Source organism: Temnothorax nylanderi, unplaced genomic scaffold, assembly GCF_030848795.1.
Source record: "Temnothorax nylanderi isolate EJ_2023f unplaced genomic scaffold, tnyl_v1.0 TNYL_tig0007_pilon, whole genome shotgun sequence".
Lineage (NCBI taxonomy): Eukaryota > Metazoa > Arthropoda > Insecta > Hymenoptera > Formicidae > Temnothorax > Temnothorax nylanderi.
The window spans coordinates 3,008,420-3,030,481 of NW_027249069.1; the positions used below are offsets into that span (position 1 = coordinate 3,008,420).

At 36.4% G+C, this 22,062-nt stretch overlaps 4 protein-coding genes across 5 annotated transcripts; 3 read left to right on the forward strand and 1 right to left on the reverse strand.

Moving 5' to 3' along the window:
- The first annotated feature begins 224 nt into the window (after positions 1-224).
- Mrps18b (mitochondrial ribosomal protein S18B) lies at positions 225-1,896 on the forward strand. 2 transcript variants are annotated; one of them, XM_071721470.1, is made up of 6 exons: positions 225-380; positions 460-536; positions 986-1,148; positions 1,268-1,365; positions 1,444-1,574; positions 1,677-1,896. In XM_071721470.1, the coding sequence occupies exons 2-6, from the start codon at positions 474-476 to the stop codon at positions 1,810-1,812; spliced, it is 591 nt and encodes a 196-aa protein (XP_071577571.1). In that variant the 5' UTR covers positions 225-380; positions 460-473; the 3' UTR covers positions 1,813-1,896. The 2 variants fall into 2 exon arrangements, with proteins under 2 accessions (XP_071577571.1, XP_071577566.1); XM_071721465.1 differs by having other exon boundaries at positions 225-536.
- On the forward strand, positions 1,868-3,359 carry Pyroxd1 (pyridine nucleotide-disulfide oxidoreductase domain 1). The gene has a single exon (XM_071721326.1). The coding sequence runs from the start codon at positions 1,868-1,870 to the stop codon at positions 3,317-3,319; it is 1,452 nt and encodes a 483-aa protein (XP_071577427.1). The 3' UTR covers positions 3,320-3,359.
- Positions 3,351-21,772, reverse strand: Neb (kinesin family member nebbish). Its single transcript, XM_071721307.1, has 12 exons — positions 21,563-21,772; positions 20,665-21,225; positions 19,882-20,428; positions 19,557-19,784; positions 19,345-19,473; positions 9,175-9,335; positions 8,777-8,992; positions 8,019-8,285; positions 6,637-6,709; positions 6,385-6,554; positions 5,576-6,038; positions 3,351-5,022 (listed from the first exon to the last, which is right to left on the reverse strand). The coding sequence occupies exons 1-12, from the start codon at positions 21,664-21,666 to the stop codon at positions 4,195-4,197; spliced, it is 3,747 nt and encodes a 1,248-aa protein (XP_071577408.1). The 5' UTR covers positions 21,667-21,772; the 3' UTR covers positions 3,351-4,194.
- On the forward strand, positions 11,788-18,993 carry LOC139782457 (uncharacterized). The gene is made up of 2 exons (XM_071721488.1): positions 11,788-12,247; positions 17,628-18,993. The coding sequence occupies exons 1-2, from the start codon at positions 12,133-12,135 to the stop codon at positions 17,843-17,845; spliced, it is 333 nt and encodes a 110-aa protein (XP_071577589.1). The 5' UTR covers positions 11,788-12,132; the 3' UTR covers positions 17,846-18,993.
- Positions 21,773-22,062: the final 290 nt, after the last annotated feature.

Here is a 22,062-nt window from a genome sequence, read left to right on the forward strand (position 1 = left end):
CAGCGCTATATAATTAGTGGGCTTTTTTTTTTTTTAGAAATATCCTGTATATTGTAATTGTATAAGTACGATAGGTTTGTCTTTTTTGTGGTTGAACTTTTTACATCCTTCAGCTTCTCTCTTTCTTTCTCCAACATCTGATCATCGTCTGTTTCGTTTTCATTGCAGAAAGTGTAACATAGTGCAGCTACAAGGAACAGACTTTACAACACAATCAGGTGCAATTGTAAATTTCCGACGATAAATCATGCAACCTCTTTTTCTTTTGCATTAATTACATTTCCATGAAGTCATTTTAATAATATGCTTAATATATTTAATTCGTATTACTTGTACTGCGGGATTTGCGTATCTTAAAAATTCGAGATTGTCTCTGACACGTGCGTCATCAATTACTCCGGAGTACTGTGCGTGATTGTGTATATACGTAATAATTAAATAGACACTTTATTTTCGCAGTTATCTTGCCGAGCATGTCGATTCTAAACACGTTACACCGAGTAGGAGCGTTGGCGCGAGCGAGTTTAACACATAAAGTGAGTTTTTGGAGCAATAAACAGCGTATAAACCAAAATACCCTTTAGGATGACCGGCCGGACTCCAATTAATCGGTGATTAACCTATCGAGTAATACCCACCTACACTATTTTGTTATCATAGAATTATTAATTCTTTATTGTTTAACAAGGTGATTAAATCAGGAGCAACAGATTGTATTATAGTTGGAAATTTTGCTTCAAACAACTCCACTTAATTGATCACCGATTAACTTAATCAGTGATTAACTGAAATTGCTGCAAGATTTCTAATTATGCAATTTGCTGTTTCTAATCTAATCTTTTTCTGCATATGTATTTAACGACGAAATATTAATTATTCTGCCGACGTTAATAAAATAGCACAGGTATTGCTTAATAAGTTAGTCGCCGATTAAGTTAATCGAAGTTTGATCAAAGTCGCTTTTATAGATGTAAATTGCTTGCAGCTTGATTCGGCGAGAGCCATCACGTTTTCGCTTACGCGTTGTTCCGAAGAAGGAAATGCAACTGAGGGTGATGTAACTGAGAGTTCATCCGCGGAGACTCCTAAGATTGCACGTAGACCAGTTATATCCGTAGAGACCAGCATTCAGTATATGAATAGCGACGGTAAGAAATTGTTGATAAGTTTTAAGTGTCAGATTGTCAGGCAAGCGTGTCTTGCTCTGACAATCTTACTAATTTACGCGACACAATTATCATGTGACTATAACTATTGCGAAATCCAGCTTACAAGCAGACTTACGGAGATGAACCAGTATGGAAACCATACAGAAGAAATCACAAAGGAATGTTTCCAACTAGAAAAACTCGAAAAACTTGTATAGTACGTATTCGCACCTTTTTATCCTGTTACAATACAATTAACATAATGCTTTCAATAATGCCTAAAATATTCAATTAGAGAAAAGGCCAGATCTCCACTGGAAATCCATGTCCTATCTGTAGGGACGAGTATCTTGTACTCGATCATAGAAACGTCAAGCTGCTTGAGCAGTTCATCAACGAGTATAACGGAGACGTCCTGAGTTACTCGTAAGCATCTAAGTTTCATTATCAATATTACTTTACATGTTTTTGTCACATTAGCCCTTATGTCTTTTGATACATCTTTATGGACTTCTTATTTATTTGTAGGAAGACAAATATCTGCCAAAGAAGGCACAAACAGCTTCTAGTTGCGTTAACCAGGGCCAAAGATTACGGGACTATCACGTACGATGTTCCTTTAAGGCAGTACGATTATTCAGAGTGGAAACCGTCAAATAATTAATCTTTAGTTATTCTATATCATCATATTGCGACGTTTATGTAGTCCTTCATTAAATATGGATGAATCCAAGGAAATTATGGAAAAGATAGAGTCAACGTTTGTTATAATAGGAGGCGGTATAGCTGGAGTATCTTGTGCGGAGGGATTGAGCTTCCTCGCTCCAGAGGAAAACGTATGTTTGATTACCGCTAGTCCCCTGATAAAAGCTGTGACAAATGTAGTTCCACTAGGCAGAACGTTAATGCGTTTTGATGTAGAAGAAAAAAGCGCGACAGTCTTAAGCGAGAAGCATAAAATGTTACGAGTTATTCATGATACCGCAGTTAAAATTGACACGGCTAAGAAACTGGTGGAAATCGGCGGTGGAAAAGTCATAAGCTTCAAAATGTTGTGCCTTTGTACCGGCGCGAAACCCAAACTGATCGCCAAAAACAATGATTTCGTTATAGGTATTCGTGACACGGAATCCGTATTACAATTTTCTCAGAAACTTAGAGACGCCAGGAGGGTCATAATCATTGGCAATGGCGGAATCGCTACCGAGATAGTGCACGAAGTTAAAGGCGTCGAAATGATCTGGGTGATTAAAGACAAGCACATTTCCGCAACTTTTGTCGATCCTGGAGCCGCAGAATTCTTTTTAGATAAGATTTCTTCTAAATCCGACATATCGGAAAATCTTAATAAAGATTCGCCGACCAAAAGAATGAGGTATGTTGTGTCGGATAGCGTGCCAGTTAAAAACGGGGCCGCTCTTGGCCCGGATTGGCACAATAATTTGGATATAGGCGGTACACGTTTTACGCCTACAAATGTTCAGGTTGAGTATGAGTGCGAGATATCAAAGTTACTCACTTCCGACGAGCGAAAACAGTTTGATTCTACAGAAGAGTGGCCAGTTTACGCGCAACTAACGAACGGTAAGATTATTGGGTGCGATCTTATTATCTCAGCAACAGGTGTCATTCCAAATTCCGACATTAGTGGATTGGAAGATCTCGAAAGAGGGGAGGATGCTGGATTGTTAGTTGATTGGAAGTTGGAAACTTCGAAGAAGGATGTCTACGCTGCTGGAGACGTGTGTACTGTCGGCTGGCCGAAAGCGAAACATTGGTTTCAAATGAGACTATGGACGCAGGCTCATCAGATGGGTCGTTACGCCGCCAAGTCGATGGCCTCGAATTTAAGATGCGAAGAATTCTTGCAAGACTTTTGCTTCGAACTTTTCACTCATGTGACCAAATTTTTTTCCTACAAAGTTGTTTTACTCGGATTGTATAACGGGCAGACGTTGGGGAGGAATTACGAAATACTTTTGCGAATTACCAAGGATCAGGAGTATATTAAAATCATTCTGCAGGACGGCAAAATGCAGGGTGCAGTGCTCATTGGGGAAACAGACCTGGAAGAGATGTGTGAAAATTTGATACTTAATCAGTTGGATTTAAGTATGTATGGCGAAGATTTGTTAAATCCTAATATCGATATTGAAGATTACTTTGATTGATCCATCATTAACTTTTTAATAAATACACCTATTAATGTTATCAATTCCACTTTTTACTGAGTCCATATTATAATAAAACTTGATACTGTATGTCACTTTTGATTGTTTGATTTATAAAGATTTATTGTCACTTATGGCACATAAATATGAATACTTAGCTATACAAAATATTCGCAATCCTTTTTATATATACAGTCTTACAAGCTCATGAATTTTAATTTATTTCTGTAGAAAAAGTAATATAGGTTTTAAATTAAACCAAGTCTTAAATTTAAATATAAGTATTAAATAAGTATAAATAAGTATTAAAAACTTATTTTTTAATCATTGACATATAAGTTATAATATTATAATCTATCTCATTAAGTCTAAAAAGTCAATCATTAGATTACTCTTAAGTTCACATGCATATTATACAATTTGCAATATAATATTCTTAAGTTACAGATACTACTTTCTTAGAAATTACGAAAAAAGTAGAGTTTGTAATTTACAAATTATACTTACACCTAACATACGTTTAAAATAAAATCTTGTGTGTACATTCTTTATTATACTTTAGTAGTTTGCTACTAACAATAAGTATCTTTTAGTTCGGTTACGTAAAATAAAATCTTGTTTTAATACAAGCTAAATTAAAAAGTCTCATAAACCAATAATAATCAAAATAATAATGAAAATTCATAAAGGCACGGTTCCAATAAATGATTTATAAAATGTGTTAAAATACAAAATTTAATGAAGCATTGCATAAATCTAAATCTGTAATGTAATATGTATTATTAATATAATAATATATACGTTTCTCACATTTTTAAAACGGCAATAGTGAAAGTCTGTTAAAAAATAATGAATATTTTAAACAACTATCGTTCTTATTTTATCAAGTCTTGATTTTCGGTTTTATTAGTAAACCTTACGTTCTTTTGAACATTTCCATCTTTCGTATCTAGCATGTTATTCCGCATGCTAGATTTCTTTGGCGATATGTGACTTGAGCAATTTTCAGCATTATCTTTTGTTGCTAACTTATCTACGTCGTTATTAATACTATCTACAGATATAGTGTCTTTTTCTTTGCATTCGTTTGTTTCCTTATTATGGAACCGTGGAAGGTTCTTTACATCGTTCGACATGTCGATTACAGTATCGTTATTACTATTTATCGAACTTGCACTCATATCCTCGCACTCACTCGGATCTTTACTCTGGAAGATATTTTTTAAGCACTCTATAATATCTTGCATCTTAGCTAACGATTCGACGATTGGTTTAGTGTCGTTCTGATACCGACGACACAGCTTGTTCAACGTTTTCGCGGCGACTTCGATTTGAGTGAGACACGCATTTACATCTTCTTGTTGATCATGCATCATGGATGTATCGTTCAGCGTCGTTTCCAATATCAACTTGTCCAGGTGGATACTTTTGTTCAGTTGTTTCTTCACAGGAGTCATATTTATCGAGATCCTACTGTTGTTTAAAGAATCCTCAAATACTTCCGTCTCGTAAGACTCCCACTTGTAGCTGGAATGCCACAGTTCCTTCATCGAGTCCTTTATATCGTCACAGTTTCTCAAACGATAAATCCAATTCAGAAAGTCTGTCGCTGGCAACAGTGTTTCCATCGCAATCGTCTTATCACGAACACGAATCACTGGCTGCAAATTATTTTCCACTACTGTTTGTTGTTGGTCAAATTCCTAAAATTCGAAGAAAAATTTAAAAAAATTGTGCACAAAATCAGTAGATATACAATGAATAATGTTACAGCCAATAAGATAATTTCTCGTTAAAAAAAATATATATATAATGTTACAGATTTAAAAAAATGGTTTTTATATAAAAATAACATGCATGCGTCTATTTGCTTATGATATTAAAATTGTACGTCAAATCAGATACAACTTTTTTTATAACGATTTGCTGCGGTTGAAGTGTTTTCGCCATGAGCTTGTAATGCTATAAAAAACATATCAGTATTCGCGATTGCTGTATCTTACGTTTCGAAATAGTTCAACTAACAACGATATCAGTACCTCGTATCATCACCGTATCGTAGTTGCAAAAACAAAATCTAATACATAACATGTATGTAAATAGAATTCACTTATATGCGCTACAATATTCAAAATCATTTTTGACTACACAAGCAATTAAAAAAGATTTTGTTTCTTATTCATTTTTTGTACAAAAAATTATCGGCTGTACGAGACTCTGTGTAATAATTCGTATAATTGTTACAAAATAACTTACAAAATCAAATCCAGCTTCTTTACATCGCTGAGTCGCTTCCTTAACGAGTATTTGCATTTCGTGTAGACTGATACCACCGGCGGTTATCGTTTCCCCATTAAGTTTCGTCTTTAACGCGTTCTCAATGTCCGCAGCCTTCTCGTTCAAAATACTCTCGAGTTCTTGCAGGAAGTTTGATTTGTACGGCGTTAGTCTCGCGTGACTTTGCTCCAGCTGCATTTTCTTAATCTTATTATTGATTTCCACCTCCTTGCTGAGTAATTCTCTTTCCAATTCCAATTCCTTTTTTCTATGATCAATTTGTTCGAGGGTGTGCTGTTGTTCTTTCAGAGTGGTATCAAGAAATTTGATCTTCTGCTCGTATTTCGATTTTTGCGAACCGAGTTGCAATTCTACCTCGCGCTTGGCATTTTCGAGTTCCTTTATCGCTTTCTGTTTCGATTCCTCCAGTTCTGCTCTTAATCTATGGATAAACTTGTGATAAGTGCCGATAAAATACTTATCGAAAAAAATTTGCATGCCAGAACGCAGTTGTGTTAAACTTGTAAGTATTTAGTCTAATGATCATCTCGATAACGGTCATCGAAATTATTTGTATCACTAATGATAGTAGAGATAGTAGTGCAAAACGTAAAATATTACGATTAGATTCTTCTCAATGACATGAATTTGCTATCATTATCACTAGCGATAATATCAATATTTTTGTACAAACAACTGCATTCTGGTTCTAAAAAGATTAGCCTTCTTGAGAGTTTATATCGAGGAGTCTTTCTCTAACTACATTTGTTCTAATTAAGCATACATACTTTTCTTCCTGTATTCGAAGAATTTCCTGGTGCGCAAATTCAAAATCGATCGCTTGTGTGGAAAGCTTGACATTGCAAGATTCGTCGTACGGATTTAGGACTTTAAAATAGTGATTACCGCCGATGACTAAGCGATCGCCGTGTCTGAGCATAACTTTCCCAGTTACCATCTGCGAATAAGTAGAAATATTTTTATCTAATGTTTCAATCTTTTATATATTACATATTAGCAATTAATCCGTCATCATTTACCTGTCCGTTAACATATGTGTCTCCACCTATCTCGGGCGTCAAGATTAATTTTCCCTCGTTGTTTTCAATAGAGCTAGGAAAAAAGAAAAAAGTTTATAGCAAACGATTGTATACAATATTTTAATTAATAATATATAAGAGAGAAAGATTCAAAACGTTAGTCATTTATTTATATAGAATTTATACATAGAATTTAAGTATTCAGTAGAAAGTTAAAACAAGCACTTCAGTGAGTATTTAGTTTTTACCAAGCAGCACATACGTAAATGCATATATTTTGCAGACAAGCTGCAAATTTATATATATTCATTAGCAACAAGTAGAATTTAAATATTGCGTCGTAAGTCCCAGACTTGTTCAAATTTCAATTTATTCAGTGACTTCATGAATCCTTAATGAAGACCTGTATAATGAGGCATGAATACGATAAAGTTTAAGCATAAATAGAATGTAAATATGTAGAAAATCGACAAGGTTTATAAAAACCAACAATAAATTAAACAACTTATAAAATTATAAGAAACATTGAATCCATTTCACGCCTGCCAGAATCCATCTAATCGATAAAATAAGTTATATAGATCAATAATTGCAATTTACTATCTGATTTGTTGTGTAACAATAACAACATGCATTAAGAGTAGAAATAATTAGTCGGCTCGTTATAAGAGACAAATGATGCAAGGCGTGCTGATAAGTGGAAATGGTTAACTTCGAAAAGTTCCGGAATTGCTGCTATAATTTACAGAAATTGCGGGAAACGAGAAAAAGTCTTATTTCATAAGCTCTAATAAAGTAATAAGAGATGTTTATTTTTTTTAACGTGCGTGATATTTAACGCACGTCGAGTTGAAAATATTTATAGTTCAAAGAATGTATAAACATTAAATTTTGTTGTAAAATCGCTAACAAAGATATTAATCACATTACCAGAAGTGAGGAAGTAAAACGATAAAAAAGTCTCAAAGGTTTATGACTGACCTTCCTGTGAAAGGACAGCACCTTTATGATGCCGCTGACATTATTGAGATTGCAGATACAGAACCGAAAAGACCTTCAAATATTTTTCAGGAAAGCGACCAACAGCTTTACAATCGCTGGCAGCATCGCTCAAAAATATGGTTTGTAGGAACCTAAATTATTTACAATGTTTTATATTTCTCAGAAATATATAGCGATTCCGGGGAATTTTTGAAGCTGTTAGTACGAGACAGGAAACATTCATAGCACATTCAAAATATATATTTGACAGAAGAGAAAACAGCTTCAATATTTTAGAAGAATATCTCTCCTCTCACACCGATCCATTCTCTTTTTTCCCCTCATCCTCTATACTTTGCCCTAAACGTCAAAAACAAACGCACACACAATCCATGACTAACCAGTGCAGTGCCCTAACAAGAGGTCCGTCCAACATGATATCCAGATTATCGGTTTCGGATCCGCTATTCTTCCCGATACGAACCAAACCTGGAGGTATAAGATACAAAAGTGTACCGGATAACAGAGGATCGGCCGCAAGATTTACGAGACAAGGCTGCTTATCTCGCTCCTGGAAATCAATCTCGATGGCGATTCCGCAACGGCGCAAATATTTGAGCTCCGAACTTTTCCTCTCTTCGGCTCTTTGGAACTTTTCGTGCGGACTCCTGTAATTACATGTGGCTAACGATTAAGTCTTACCGATTCAACGTAAATCGAAAAAGTCGCTGGTCAGATTTGCGAAACTCTTAATGACACCGCGTACGCACTCGCGATAACAGCTAGCTTCACTTGCGAGGACAAGTGTTAATCCTTTGATAAGTTTTACTAAAAGATTAAATTATAAGATTATAAGATTAAATTATAGCTTCCAGCCCTTAAACATAGCAAGGCTAGTGTAACGGCTAAGAATAAAACACATCACATTTAAAAATCATATCTCATGATTGCAATATCTTCAGTTCCGAAATTTACAAAATTATCACTGCTGATAATTGTTCTTGCCTTGGAATTGTTCTTTCCAAGGATGAATGAGAAAGATAATCGATGACTTTAAAATTAATTAAAGATATAACATGTGATTATATACAGAATTTAAATATTATTGTCTCGCTTAATTTTTTATCGTACGTATACGGGACCAAATTATCTCACTTACATCTGAGTAACAGCCAACTGCTCTTCCGTTTTTTTCAACTGATCTTTCAGTTTGTCAATTTCCTTTTGCTTTTGCACGACTTCCTTATCGAACTGGTGGGATGGACTCCACGCATAAGACTTGATGCGATCGAGCAACTGATAAGGCATAACTCCAAACTGCTTCTCGTATCCCTTGCGCACTCCGCGTAGACGTAGTACTTCGGCCTTTAATTCGCTATTGAGATAAGTTATTAAATTACATTTTTATTCAAATCTGTTAGGATAATGAGATTTCAGCTTTTTTATTATAATTTGCCTTCGACATATTCATGGCAATTTTTTACTATATAATTCGCTAATAAACGAGAATATAGAGCTTTTATTTAATTAAAAGTTAAATCTCGGGAGATGTTTTACCGAATCAGCCGGTCGTGCGGGTCTTCGTTGATGCGGATTCGATTGACTATAGCCCGAGCCTGGCACGCATACCGAAGGGTCGCCAAGGTCTCCTCCACGTGGATATTGGCCGGTGACACCGTTCCCAGCATCGCCGTTCGTGAATTTCCCCCTAGGCTCTCCTGCAAAGACGTTCGCTCATTGTTACATAATATTTTGATTTGCTCTACATAATTCGTCCGCGATAAAAGATACAGCTCCTACCGCACGCATTAGAAAAACCTCGAAAGCGATTGCAAATCTAATCAATTGCGAATTTAATTGCCGGATATCGTTATCGGCCAATACTGTCATCCGTTAACGGCGCATTCTCCTTAAGTACCAATAAATAAAGGATAAGATTTCCAAAGGTAAATTCCCCTTTCCTGTTGTTTTTGCGATTCTTAAGATAATCTTACGGGCACTCGATTTTTTAACTCTAATCTTTCGGATTTCCTGTCTTCTACTTCGCAGTTCTGTCTTCACAGCTCTCAGCTTGCAAATAAATATGGATTTAAATAACCCGGAAAGCATAAATTAAATCAGAATTTTGTATCATGTATGAGAAATGAGCAATTTTGAAGTACAATATTTTATGCGCCAAATATTTTATATAATAATTACAAATTACAGCATGGGAATTATTGAAACAAATAATTGTGCGCTTACGACTGAAATTTGTTCTGCTCGTGTTGCTAATACCAATGTCGCGAAACTGATATTTTATAATGCGATGAATTTACCTAATTCAGCTAATTTACTGATAGCTTTAAAAATTCCATTCTCGCATAGTGCAATAAAAAAATTATATCATTAACGCAAATTTGAGGGAAAGCCACAGAGGACATTGTTTCCGAGTTCAAATAAATTTGAAAAAAATTCTATGTATTATTCATCACTGATGTTTATTTTATTACTATTAATTATTAATTAACGATCCATATCAGAGATCAAGAACGGAGATATTGAAGTGGAAAAAAATATGTATAAGATAAAATATTTTAGTGGCTCCTGGACACCTGTATACACCTAGCTATAGCGTATCAAAAGAAATTGATAAACTTTTATACTATACAATAAAAATGGAGACAGAAATTAAAATTTTAATATATTTTTATTACCAAAGGTATTGAAGAAAGTTCTAAAGCATGAGGAGAAAGCATGCAGCAAGAGAGATTATATAGCAAAAGGATGTTAAATAAGAACGCGAGAAAAATTAGGCCAGAAGAGGAGAAGGTAATGAAACGTAACACGGAAGAAATAGATACGGTAAGCTGGAAGCGAAGGAATCACAAGAAACAAAGGCAGAAATAGTACGTCATGCAGTTTTCTACTATTACCGTTTCGCTAATCTGACCGTGATCTTCGATCGTAAATATCGGTGAAAAACATCACGAAACCAATCGAGTAAGACTCGATTGGCGACAAGATATGTTAATCATAAAGCTCGATCATTATTGAGACTTTGAGACAATGTACAAGTACAATACAATATGTCGCACTATCTGCATATCTACGTATCTTAACTGCTTTTTACACGCAGCGAAGAGTTTGACGAAACATTAAAAAGAACAACGCACTGTGACGCTATGATTATTTGCGATTGTAACTCATGTCCATGTGAATCAGTCACAGAAAGACGTAATACAAAGTCAGCAACGATGATGAATATTCTTTTTTTCTTCGTGTTGAAAAATGTTTAAATGTTTAAAAACTCATTAAGAAAATTGCAAGTTCACCACTTTATCTTTTCTACGTTATCTCTCATTTATATTTATATTTTGTTGAAAACAGACGTATAGCGGAACGTCAAATGGAAAAACGCACCGAGGAATTATCCTTCCAGATAAAGAAAATGAAGAATAACTGAATCCTCAGAAGAAACTATTTCCATTAATTTGGACGAAAGAACTTTGTTATATAATAATAATACACTTGTTAATTGTTTAATAATTATAATTTTAATAATAATAATATTAATATATTAATAAATCGTGTATTATTATTACATTACGTTAATACATTAATATCATATGTGACAATAATAATGATAAAAAAGAGTAAGAAGATAACGATAATATTTTCTATCTTCATCGGTGCCTTTGAAAACACCGCGATAATTATAGCAGCAAGTCAAAAACATTATCTTATCGACTTGCTCCCGTTGCAAAAAAAAAACAAGGTTTTTTTTTTCAAAAGTAAAACGCAGAAAACGGGCGAGGCGTTATTTCCGGCGCCAAGGCGCACGCGCCGGTACGCACGTACGCGCGCGTACACGTGTACGCACGCACGCACGCACGCACGCACGCACGCATGCCGCTCTCCTCGACGCGCGCGCGTCGTTACCTTTTGCGCGTCGCACAATTCTATGCGAAACGGTGAAGGTGATTGGCGGAGTGGAAGGTGGGGCACCGAGGAACGTAAACGCTAACGTACGCGTTCCGAAGGACAGGAGGGGAGAGGGAGGGGGGTGGGGAGATAGAGGAAGATGTGTCGGAGTGTCGGGACGGAAGAAGCGGGAAGAGGGAGGACGGACGGGAGAACCGGTGAGGCGGAGTGGGGTGAGGCCCCAACAGATAAACATTACGCGCGTTAGCGTCCACGCTTCGTTTAGTTCAAAGCGAGAAAGCCACCAAAAGCCACGAGGAGACGAGGGTCGGATCCCGGAACGCTTCTATTATTTTTTTCCCAACTCTCTTTCCCCCCCGCGGAAGAAGAAACTGCGTTTTTACGTAGCCGGACGTAACCGCACGCGTGACGCACGTCTTTATCAGGCGATACTCCGACACGAGAGAGCGGCTTCGGAGCAGCTTGGAAGAGCCGTCCGTGAAAGAAAAAAAAGACGCACGGCTTCGGCGCAGGAGGCGCTAATTCGAGAGCCGACGATATACAGTCCCGATTTGAACGTCGACCAACGCGGGGGATCGCCACGAGGGGATCATGGACCTGATTTACATACCGGAGGTGCTCACCTACGGGTACTCGCGGAATCCGCAGTACCGCGACTACGAGCAGCCGTGGAACAAGGACTATTTCAAGTGCGGCAACAGCACCAGTAAGCACAGAACCCTCTCCTTCGTCTCGTCCAGTTGTTACGGTTTAATTAATGAATTTACACTCGACTCGATACTTCACGGTGCAGTGGAGTAATTCGTGTTGCGAAAACTGGCACGTTTTTCTTGTGTCCTTTAGTTTCATTAGAGCTACATCCTTGACAACGAATTGTTAAATTGATAACGAACTATGAACACGCTCTAGCTATTAAGTAGTATTAGCAGTAAGCGATAAAGCGTCTTCTCGCAGTTATACAATCGTCGCGAATGCGCTTCTCTGAATAGATATGCGGGAGGGTCATGAATTTTTTCCTCGACTCAGTTGATCGAGATTCTTTTAAAAATATCGTTTTTCAAGTTCGAAGAGACTGAAAAATTAACGATTTTTCACAAATCAAAAATCAATCGTCGAAGTTGCGTTAATAGATTTAAAATCCTTAAATCGTCTTCTTTAATTCACGACAAAATTTCAATTCAAGATCCCGAGATATCTAATAGAAATTAACGAATCAATTAAAGCTGATAATTAAAGCTGATAATTTTTACCGTGAAAAGTTCAACTGCGCGTCATTTAAAGCGTCCACAGATAATACTCATTTAAATCTCGCTGGATAAGATCCCTCTTTCTTTCGACGCAATGACGCATAACTTCGTGAAAATGTGGCAGATTCTCACGTGTCGCGAATATAATTAGCAATGTTTACTTGACGCGATCTTCGCAAGTAGCACGCAAAACAATTTTCCAACGTAAACAAAAGTATCAATTTCACGAGCAATTAATGTTAATTCGATTAAATCGACAAACGAAAAACTTGCCGTTTCCAGTGTTTTTCCCTTTATACACCTTTAAACACGAGATTGCAAAAACTAATCGCGAGGTAAACATCGTATTTTCGGCCAGACAAAATTACGAGGTTGGCAAGTTATCTTAAAAGACAATATTTCTTCGCGCCACTCAGTGCAAGAAGACGTATCTTATCTCTTATTAAGTCTTATTTTAATTCTGTTGATCTGGATCAGTAAGTACTCATCCGTTATCCGAATTCACAGATATAGCTAAGTGTGCAATTTTTTCATCTGTTTATCCGAGTGCTCGAGATCGCTGATAAGTACTGCGATACTCAGATATTCCAAATAGCAGATAATTACATTGAGACATTTCTCCGTTATCCGAGACTTGCTATTCTCGATATCCATCGACTCTTCGAGTATTTTCTCGTTAAGTCGTCCACGTGAACAGGGGAAAGTGCCTGAAAAGACTGCATCGGCGTTACCTTACGCGAGGAAGAAAAGCGAGAGGGAGAGCGAGCATAATTTTATTTTGAAATATTTTCCAGATAGAACCTGATAAATTTCCTACCTAGTTTCTCCTTGCCTTGAAATACACGAGAAATACATAGGTACTAAATACTAAGATAATCTGAATATCCACATATTGATAATGCAATAATAAAACGAGCTAATAAAGCGAGGCAATAAAGCAACTCGAATCAAACAGTCATGGTGAGGTAAGCTGAGGGAAGCGACTGAGGGAACCGCAGGAAAACTGTGGCGGCTGCAATCGGAAGTTCCAGGCGGAAATTGCGAATACTTTCATCGGACGTTGCGTGGAAATTGCAGGAATTATAATCATTTGTTAGTTCTTCACGGTTGTTAGCCGTGCGAACAAGTTATATTCGTCCGTAATATGGTATAGGTAGACAAGAACCTGTTCGTTACTCGGATGAGAAAGCGGTCGACATAAATGCATTGATAGCAATAAAAAAATTGCAATTTTTCCGAGTTACTTATGCTCATAAATGTATCTGTATTAGTTGCAAAGTTCACAGCTTTTTATTTCCTTTTCGAGATAATTCTTATTCCAGAAAGAATTTATTTTGTCACTTCGCTTACAATAATAAATTGGAATTTATACAATACTAGCAATTGACTATGCCGTAAGTACGGCGTACTGAGATCTTAAATACCGAATTGTTGGGAATTCTCGCTACAGTTCGAGAGTCTTTTTCTTTTAGGGCCTAAAAAGGATATATCGCTTTTCCGGGAAGTTCTAGTTCGTTTAGATTAGTCATTCTGAGAGTTTTTATAGAGTTATCCTAAAGGTACGCATTCCTAACATTCCTTAGGTAGGTACATGGACGATGAGCACTTTCCATTGTGACTATAAAAGAAAAATTTCAGGGCCACTTTTTTCTAACGCCTGTTAAATTCTAACCGACCGTTAACCTTTTAACCAATAAAATAGAATTTAACTATTGTGAAAAGTTAACGGTCAGTTAGAGTTTAATGGATGTTGGAAAAAGTGGCCCTAAATAAATATAAAACTACTCGGGGAAGGAGGAAGTACAATACTTCTGCGATACAATGTACGACTGGAAATTATTGCAACCGAAAAAATGCGGATGCCGAAAAAAAAATGCGATGACAACACTTTTCGTTACCGAGTGTTATCGATTCATGTATTCGCGCGCAAAATAGCAGTGGAGTAATTATCGTGAAAAATTCGCGGACAATAGCTGTCTTTGTGCGTCACATTTACGTCGCAGAATATACCTGTTACACGTGGTGTATGGATAAAAATTATAGGTAAATGTTTCAGATTAAAGCAATAATTTCATAATAAATGCGTGTATGTAATTTTTAAGTAGATTTAAAAAAAAAAGATACTTTAAATTTATAAATATATTACGAGTAAATCACACAATTTTTAATACGTATTTTAATAGAAAGGGTTTTTCCGGGAAGAGAGATTACTCTATTATTAAATTGCACAAAACAATGGATGGTAAATTGCGAGGAAAACTTTGTGAGTTTATATTTTTGTTGCTATATAAATATATAGGCATTTTTTATACCAGCCGTATCTGTCACGTGGACTAAAAATGGTGAAATATATATCGGCTATATCGCACATCGTATTATACGCATTCCTTCTGCAACATGCAATTTCAAAATACTACCTACGTCAGCGCCTCGCTAATGCATTTCCTTTTACAAAAAAATAAAACGCCAAATATGCGGCGCCAGCAGCATGAATAATCAACGCAACGGATTTCTCTTTATCATACATTATCATACATTAAACCGCTATAATCTAAATATACTCGTATCGCGTCGCTGCAGGGGAATTAATTACGTTATCACGAATCCATGCTCCTGTGGAACGCGTTTATTCAGTAATATCTCTGTTATGACATTTGTAACTGTAATTATTCTCTTTCTCGAACGAACGACTTCGAGATGCCGTAATTTATTGCTAAATATCGACATCGATCTGCTAACGATAGGACATACATCTTTTTGCACCGAAAAACGCACGTTACCCGTATATTTCTCATGCAAATCGGGTCGCTTCCGTTTACGTCGTCATAACGAGATAAAAAGTTACATAATTATACAAATTACTGGCACGGAATGTTTACACGCGAACTCGCGTATCTCGATATTCCTCACGGTCGCATATCTATCCCTCGTTTTCTGTCATCGAGCGACTACTGTAACAGCAATAATACTCTGATACGCGCGCTGTTTATTGCGCCTGGTATTACCGGCCCCGATTATAACGCGGATAAATAACGCGCAAAAAAAAGACTCCATGTTATCGCATTTGGGAGATAAGTTGCAATTTTATCAGATAAAAAATCGAACATTTTATTGTTGTTACGATCGTAGGTTTATTTAAAAAAAAGCGCATTGATTAAAGATTAATGATCACGTTGCGAGGACGATTAGTTACTATCGTATTACGTTTTATCGGCGCTACTACCGATTACGTAACATCTGACATCGACATTTTGAAAAACGACAGATTCTTCAGTGAAATTGAAATGAAAATTCTCTTGTAAGAACTTAAAGACTCGATTTAATATTATTTAAGAAGAAAAAAAAATATCTCTCGAGGTAGGACGAGATAGAGGCAATCAAATAATACGCAGTTATCCTATTTTCCGGTTATTTCAAGCCGTCCGTCCGTCATGCGTACGTTTCTACGATACACACGTGTCTATTTTTAGACAGTTGCCTTATAGGCGGCCGCGCGTTACACGACCCGAATCGACGTTTCAAGCGCCGCAGCATCTCTCCTTATTAATCAACGGATTGTTTATGACATTCGAAATGCGGAAGGACACTCGGCTCGATCGTCAATCGTGAGAAAGTCCGATTTCAACTTCAGTTGTGCTAATCGGACCTCTTTCAGGAGAGACGAATCTCGAGATGGATTTCAATTTTTTTCAGGCCCCGGATTAATCATTTCTGTCGGATTAATCATCCGTTTAAATATAATTGCTTGTGTTTGCGATGTGATTCCGGAGATTATTGCGTCCCCGGGTATGTCTCGATAGCCACGAGGTGGAACGCCAGATCTCCGTGACTCACGAGCGAAGGTATATAATCATCTGGCGCTACAGGTGAACGCGTTCAAGATCGTACGTTGGAATTGTTTTTTTTTTTTGCGTTGTTTTTTTTTATTACCACGTTGAATGCCGTGACGGTCACCGGCGCTATGATACTATAGCACCGTTTGGCACGTGGACGCAAAAATAGGAACTAAAATTACAGTTACCGCCAAATAAAAGAACGCATTAAACGGAATGATTAATGCGCTCGCTAAAAATTCCGTTTATTCACTTCCATTCATTCGTTAGTCATATCAGATGTGCAGCGTGTAATTGATTGCTTTGGAAGTTTGTAAACGTACGCATATGGCACGACTGAGCGAAGTAGAACTGACTTTTGTCTTGAATAAATAACCAAGGAATTTTCTATCGTTCGGTAACAAATGTAATAATTTATATTACAATAATATTTATAGTCGCCATATCTTGTCTGCAGATATAAAGTATCATGCGTAAAATACAAGTATCTACTGCGGAGGTCTATTTTTTATTCATTTAGACATCATTTAGTTAGTATATTTGCATAATTATTTCAATGAGAGGTCGATATTTGAAAATACCCGCACCTGCACATCGATCACATTCGGCGCGAGGAAAATGTCGATGATTCTATTACTTTCGATATTTTCCTCGTAATTTTCTTTGGTTCGCGAAATATCAGACAGACTTTTCCCGAAAAATATTTGGAATCTTTATACCACTGAACTGCACCGTATGTCTTGGTATGTCTGCTCGGAACCGGTATACCAAAGAATAAATAAACCGGTTTGACCGGCATGTTTTATGTAAGTTGTAAAATGCGAGACATAGAATTTCTATCGACAGAACGAAAACGTTTTCAATTCCTATTGAGTACGCGTATTGAATATTTCATAAAATTCCTGTTCACCACGAGATAATAGGCACAGAAATATTTATTCTAATCATTGAAAAAGTTGGATTCTTTTTCTCTTCTCGGCAGTCAATTTCGTGTTTATTGTTTAAGGAAAATCAGCGGAAAATCAACGAACCGTGCAGCCACAATCCAAAGAAAGCTGTTATTTATGCAAAGAGATGAAAAGGAGAAACTTGGCAGCTTATATAAGAACTAAATCACGGAGCGATTCCTGTCATGAAGGGATCAATGAGGAAGAAGAAGAGACTGACGTGACATGCAACGAGAAGAAAGTCGCAGATGCCAACCGAAATAAATCGGCGAAATAGTTACGCGGTGCAGACAATCCTAGCCTTTAGATATTACGAATAATGGACGAATCATAGTCTTTAGGTATAACGGTCACGACAATAATAATTTTATAATTGCTTTTAATGAAGATAATATTAAGCTTACATTTATGACCATTAAATTCACACATATCTGTTCCTGGAAATACGTTATAGAACGATAAAACAGAATCGACTCTTGAAACTCTTTTGTATTTTACATTATGCACATGCGCAACATCTTTTTTTTTCAAATTAATTAGACGCATGAATTAGATATTAAATTGGAATAACTAGATGTTACACCTTATACCCCCAAGCAGGTATGAGTCAAATGAATTCTCAGGAAGAATCAGATTAAGATTTATATCGAAGTGTACGTGGTAAACAGGAATATTTTATCATTACTCCCCATTCATTCTTTCAGTTATACATTATGGTTAATTGCACGTTAGTCGTTCAACGAATATTCATGTAAATATAAATGTAAATAAGCTCCCAAATGTCAATTCTCGCTAAGACAGTTTATTACGACCGTCAAATTTTGAAAATTATATCCATGCTTGCACAAATTGGATTCATACTATTGAAAAAGAGAAAGAAAGAAAATATCACTGCAATCGTAATTTTAGAATCAGTTGCTATCTTGCTTCAGATAATAACTGCAAATATATCTAGAATAAAAAATGCAGCAAAATCGATTTGGAACTTCAATAAAGTTAATTACAATAAAAGAACCTCACAGATTAACTGCTTGATATATAAGACTGAATACACGATTATGTATTTTATAAGCACAGCGAAATAAGTTTTAGTTTAAGTATATGTAATATTGTCACACTACATATAGCACAATAACATACAATGTACTTAGTTCTGAAAAATAAGATTTTAATCTCTTTTTATTGTGAAGATGAAGAAACATGGCAGATGCCAAGTTAAAATTAAATCGATATATTTCACTAGTTATTTTACTTGTAACAATTATTTCTTAAGGTATGTATTTAAGTTATTGTATGGTCAGATATAACAATCCACAAGCATTTTTATTTTACATACTGGCATAATTTGAATTATGTAACAATTACTTGTAAATATTAAGTAAAAAAGGATTATAAGGTATAATAATAACAATAGTCTGAAGCATATATCTTTTTTCTAAATTAGTGTTTTTAATACAATCCTGATAAACCCTTTTTCTTTTTCCTTTCCAATAGAAAAATATCTGTCATATCTCAAAACTATGTAAATTTATCTGTACTGATAGTCATGCAAAATGCCATTTCAGGCAATTATAAAGTGCATGAAGTAGAAAAGTATTGGTAATAATGTTCTATAAGAGACTAGAAACATGTGAAGATTGTCACATGAAGTAAGTCTTTATTTATATTTAAAGATATTTTTAGGCCCTCAATTTGTAAAAGAATGCGTTTATTGAACTTGTAACAATTTCCGCATTTTCGTTGATCCAAAACATGCACAGATAAAATAGTACTTACCTTTAACAGCCATGTCAACACTGATTCACGGTACGGCACAAAACCCTGTTTACGATTGTTTGTGTTCTCCGTAAGCGATGAAATTACCTTCCCCAAGGTAAGTAAAGATTTGTTAATAGACACACCTTCCTGTTGAACAAACCAATATACATTATACAACGTTATCAATTATTCAACACATGTGGGATAAAATTACTATGTCAGAAACTGACTCTTAATCTGTCACCAGTTGCAGAAGTTTGGCTCAATCTCTCGCTACCAGCTAAGTCAACCAAGTTAATTTTACTGCGACGATTAGCATCGAGTGGCTTGCAATCCAACTGATTATCCGCATGCGTCTGAGTTAGTATAATACTGAAAATGCTGTGAGATCGCGAGCTCTTCTCGTTCATACCAGTCGCGGCTGTGGCTCTCTGCGAGTTTCCCACTTTAAGCCAAGTCTAAAAAAAATTACATTCACAAAGAGATGAATATATATTAAGAAAACTAGTCGTAATCGCGTTTTTATGAATCGTTATTATGAAATTATAAAAGTACCTGTAGGTCTTTGTAATTTTGCACACAATGCTGGCTCAAATCGACGACATAGGGGCCGAAGGCAGGATGCTCCCTTACTTTAAGGGGAGCTTTCTTCGATGCATTATTTGTATTTGCTAAGAGATCGTGTATCTTTTCATTATATATCTCGAAGTAGCTGATTTCTACGGTAGTCTCGACCTGTGGATTGTCACGTGCTCGTGTAAATATTTCCTGGCAAAATCTTGGGATGATACCGACTCTTTCGTCGAATGGCGTCGCGCTTAACTGCGCGGATTCTGTGCCCATTAAACTGTAACTTTTTCCAGATCCCGTTTGTCCGTACGCGAACAAGCAGACGTTGTAACCCTCGAAAGCATTTTGCACTAAAGGTAACACCATATTGCGAAAGACAACCTCTTGACTGGCGTGACCAGGCGTAAGCGGATCATCGTGCGAAACAAAGCAATGATCATACATGAAAGTGTGATGCGCAGAATCACATTCCACGATAACGTTCTGACCGTTTCCCTGCACGACTGTTGTGACCTTTGGATCGTTTGATTCTCTGAAATTACAAATATTGTGAGTAATAAAATACCGTTCATCAATGTAACATAGAATAGACATAGAAAATAGAAAAAATTAAAAATCTCAATGTATGTACAAGTATAGTTTTTAAAAAAATATAAATTTAATACCTAAATATTTTTATTTCAATTATAAGTGACAAAAAGAAAAGTAATATAAGCATGTAGTAAATATAAAAATTTCTTGCAGGATGATTAGTCTAATCTCACTTACTTGCCAGTCAAGGGTCTAATACGTATTCCAACTGTAAGATTGCTGCTTTCACCCTCGTACATTGTCTGTTCCCCTATTACTACGTCGTCAATTTTGTGGGATGGAGTTTCCAAGTGGACTGCGTTAAAACAGTCCGGGGTGCTCTGCGACAGAGCATGATCGCTGAAGTAACGTTTCACAGGCGTTCTTGCATTGGGTAAAATATTGAACTTGGCATCAGCACTGGGCGTATTTGTCACTCTTGTATGCTTGGGCGTGTAAAACTGTATGGCAGACGTCTTGTCGCTGGACAATCCACCAGCAAGTCTTCTTTTGACCGGAGTCTTTAGATTTCTGTCATTGGATGTGACGTTGGAGACTGTGTTTTCTTGCTGTGGGTTTGTAGATTTTGGACACGGTTCTGCGTCGGACAACTTGCTCGGAGATCCCAAGATCTCTGCTATTTCGAGTTTCGACGATACCTTTTGCAGAGGACATTGCGTCAACTTGCTTGTACTCTGACTCTTTGTTAAAACGGCTTTGGCTGGTTCATTGGACAAGGGAGGATACAAATTCTTCCTTCTGCAATAGAAAAGTGTCGTTATTTTATTTTGGCAAGTTTCTTTAATTTAACGAGCGTCGTAAAATGTAAAAAGTAAGAACGTTAAACTTCTACGGCTCGAAAATGAAAACATTTAATTTTTATTTACATTGTATTTAACTTGATATATTTTATACATAAAGTATATACGTAACTATATGTATTTTACTTATATAAATGAAAAGGGAACATATTCGTCTTATTTTCGGTAATGATGCACGATTTATGCAACGTTTATCTCGTTGACACGCAATAATGTTCAATCATCACGCGTCGCGCGTAACGGTTAAAAACAATGTCAACCGAGCTTGGCCTTACGTTTTTATCGCGGGGACGATGTCCTGCTTGGTGGAGCTCCTCGGCGAGGTCGAGAAGATAGCCTCGCAGTAGCCGCGACTCGTGGATTTCTGATTTTGAGACATTTCTCGGTGGAAAAATCACGGAAAAAAGAGCCACCCGACAACACGATGGGAATTTAAACGGATTTGAGTTTCACGACCTAACTTTACGAAGCCCGGCACTCACGGCCGTGGTGTACGAAGTGTACACAGACGTGATAGACGACAACACGAGGGATTCGCCTTCACGGTCTGCCATTTTCGGGCCAATTATGCCGCGCTTTTAAAAAACGTCATGTCAATTTATCAAATATCTATGCAGTTTATTGGTGAAAAATTAATTTATCTCAATAGAGAGAGAGAGAAAGAGAGTTCATATAAGTATTGTTATTATAAATAAATCTGTGAAATTAGTATAAATAATAATAAAATATAAATCCCTTCGAGATGCGGATCAATCAAGAATTGTCCAACGATGTC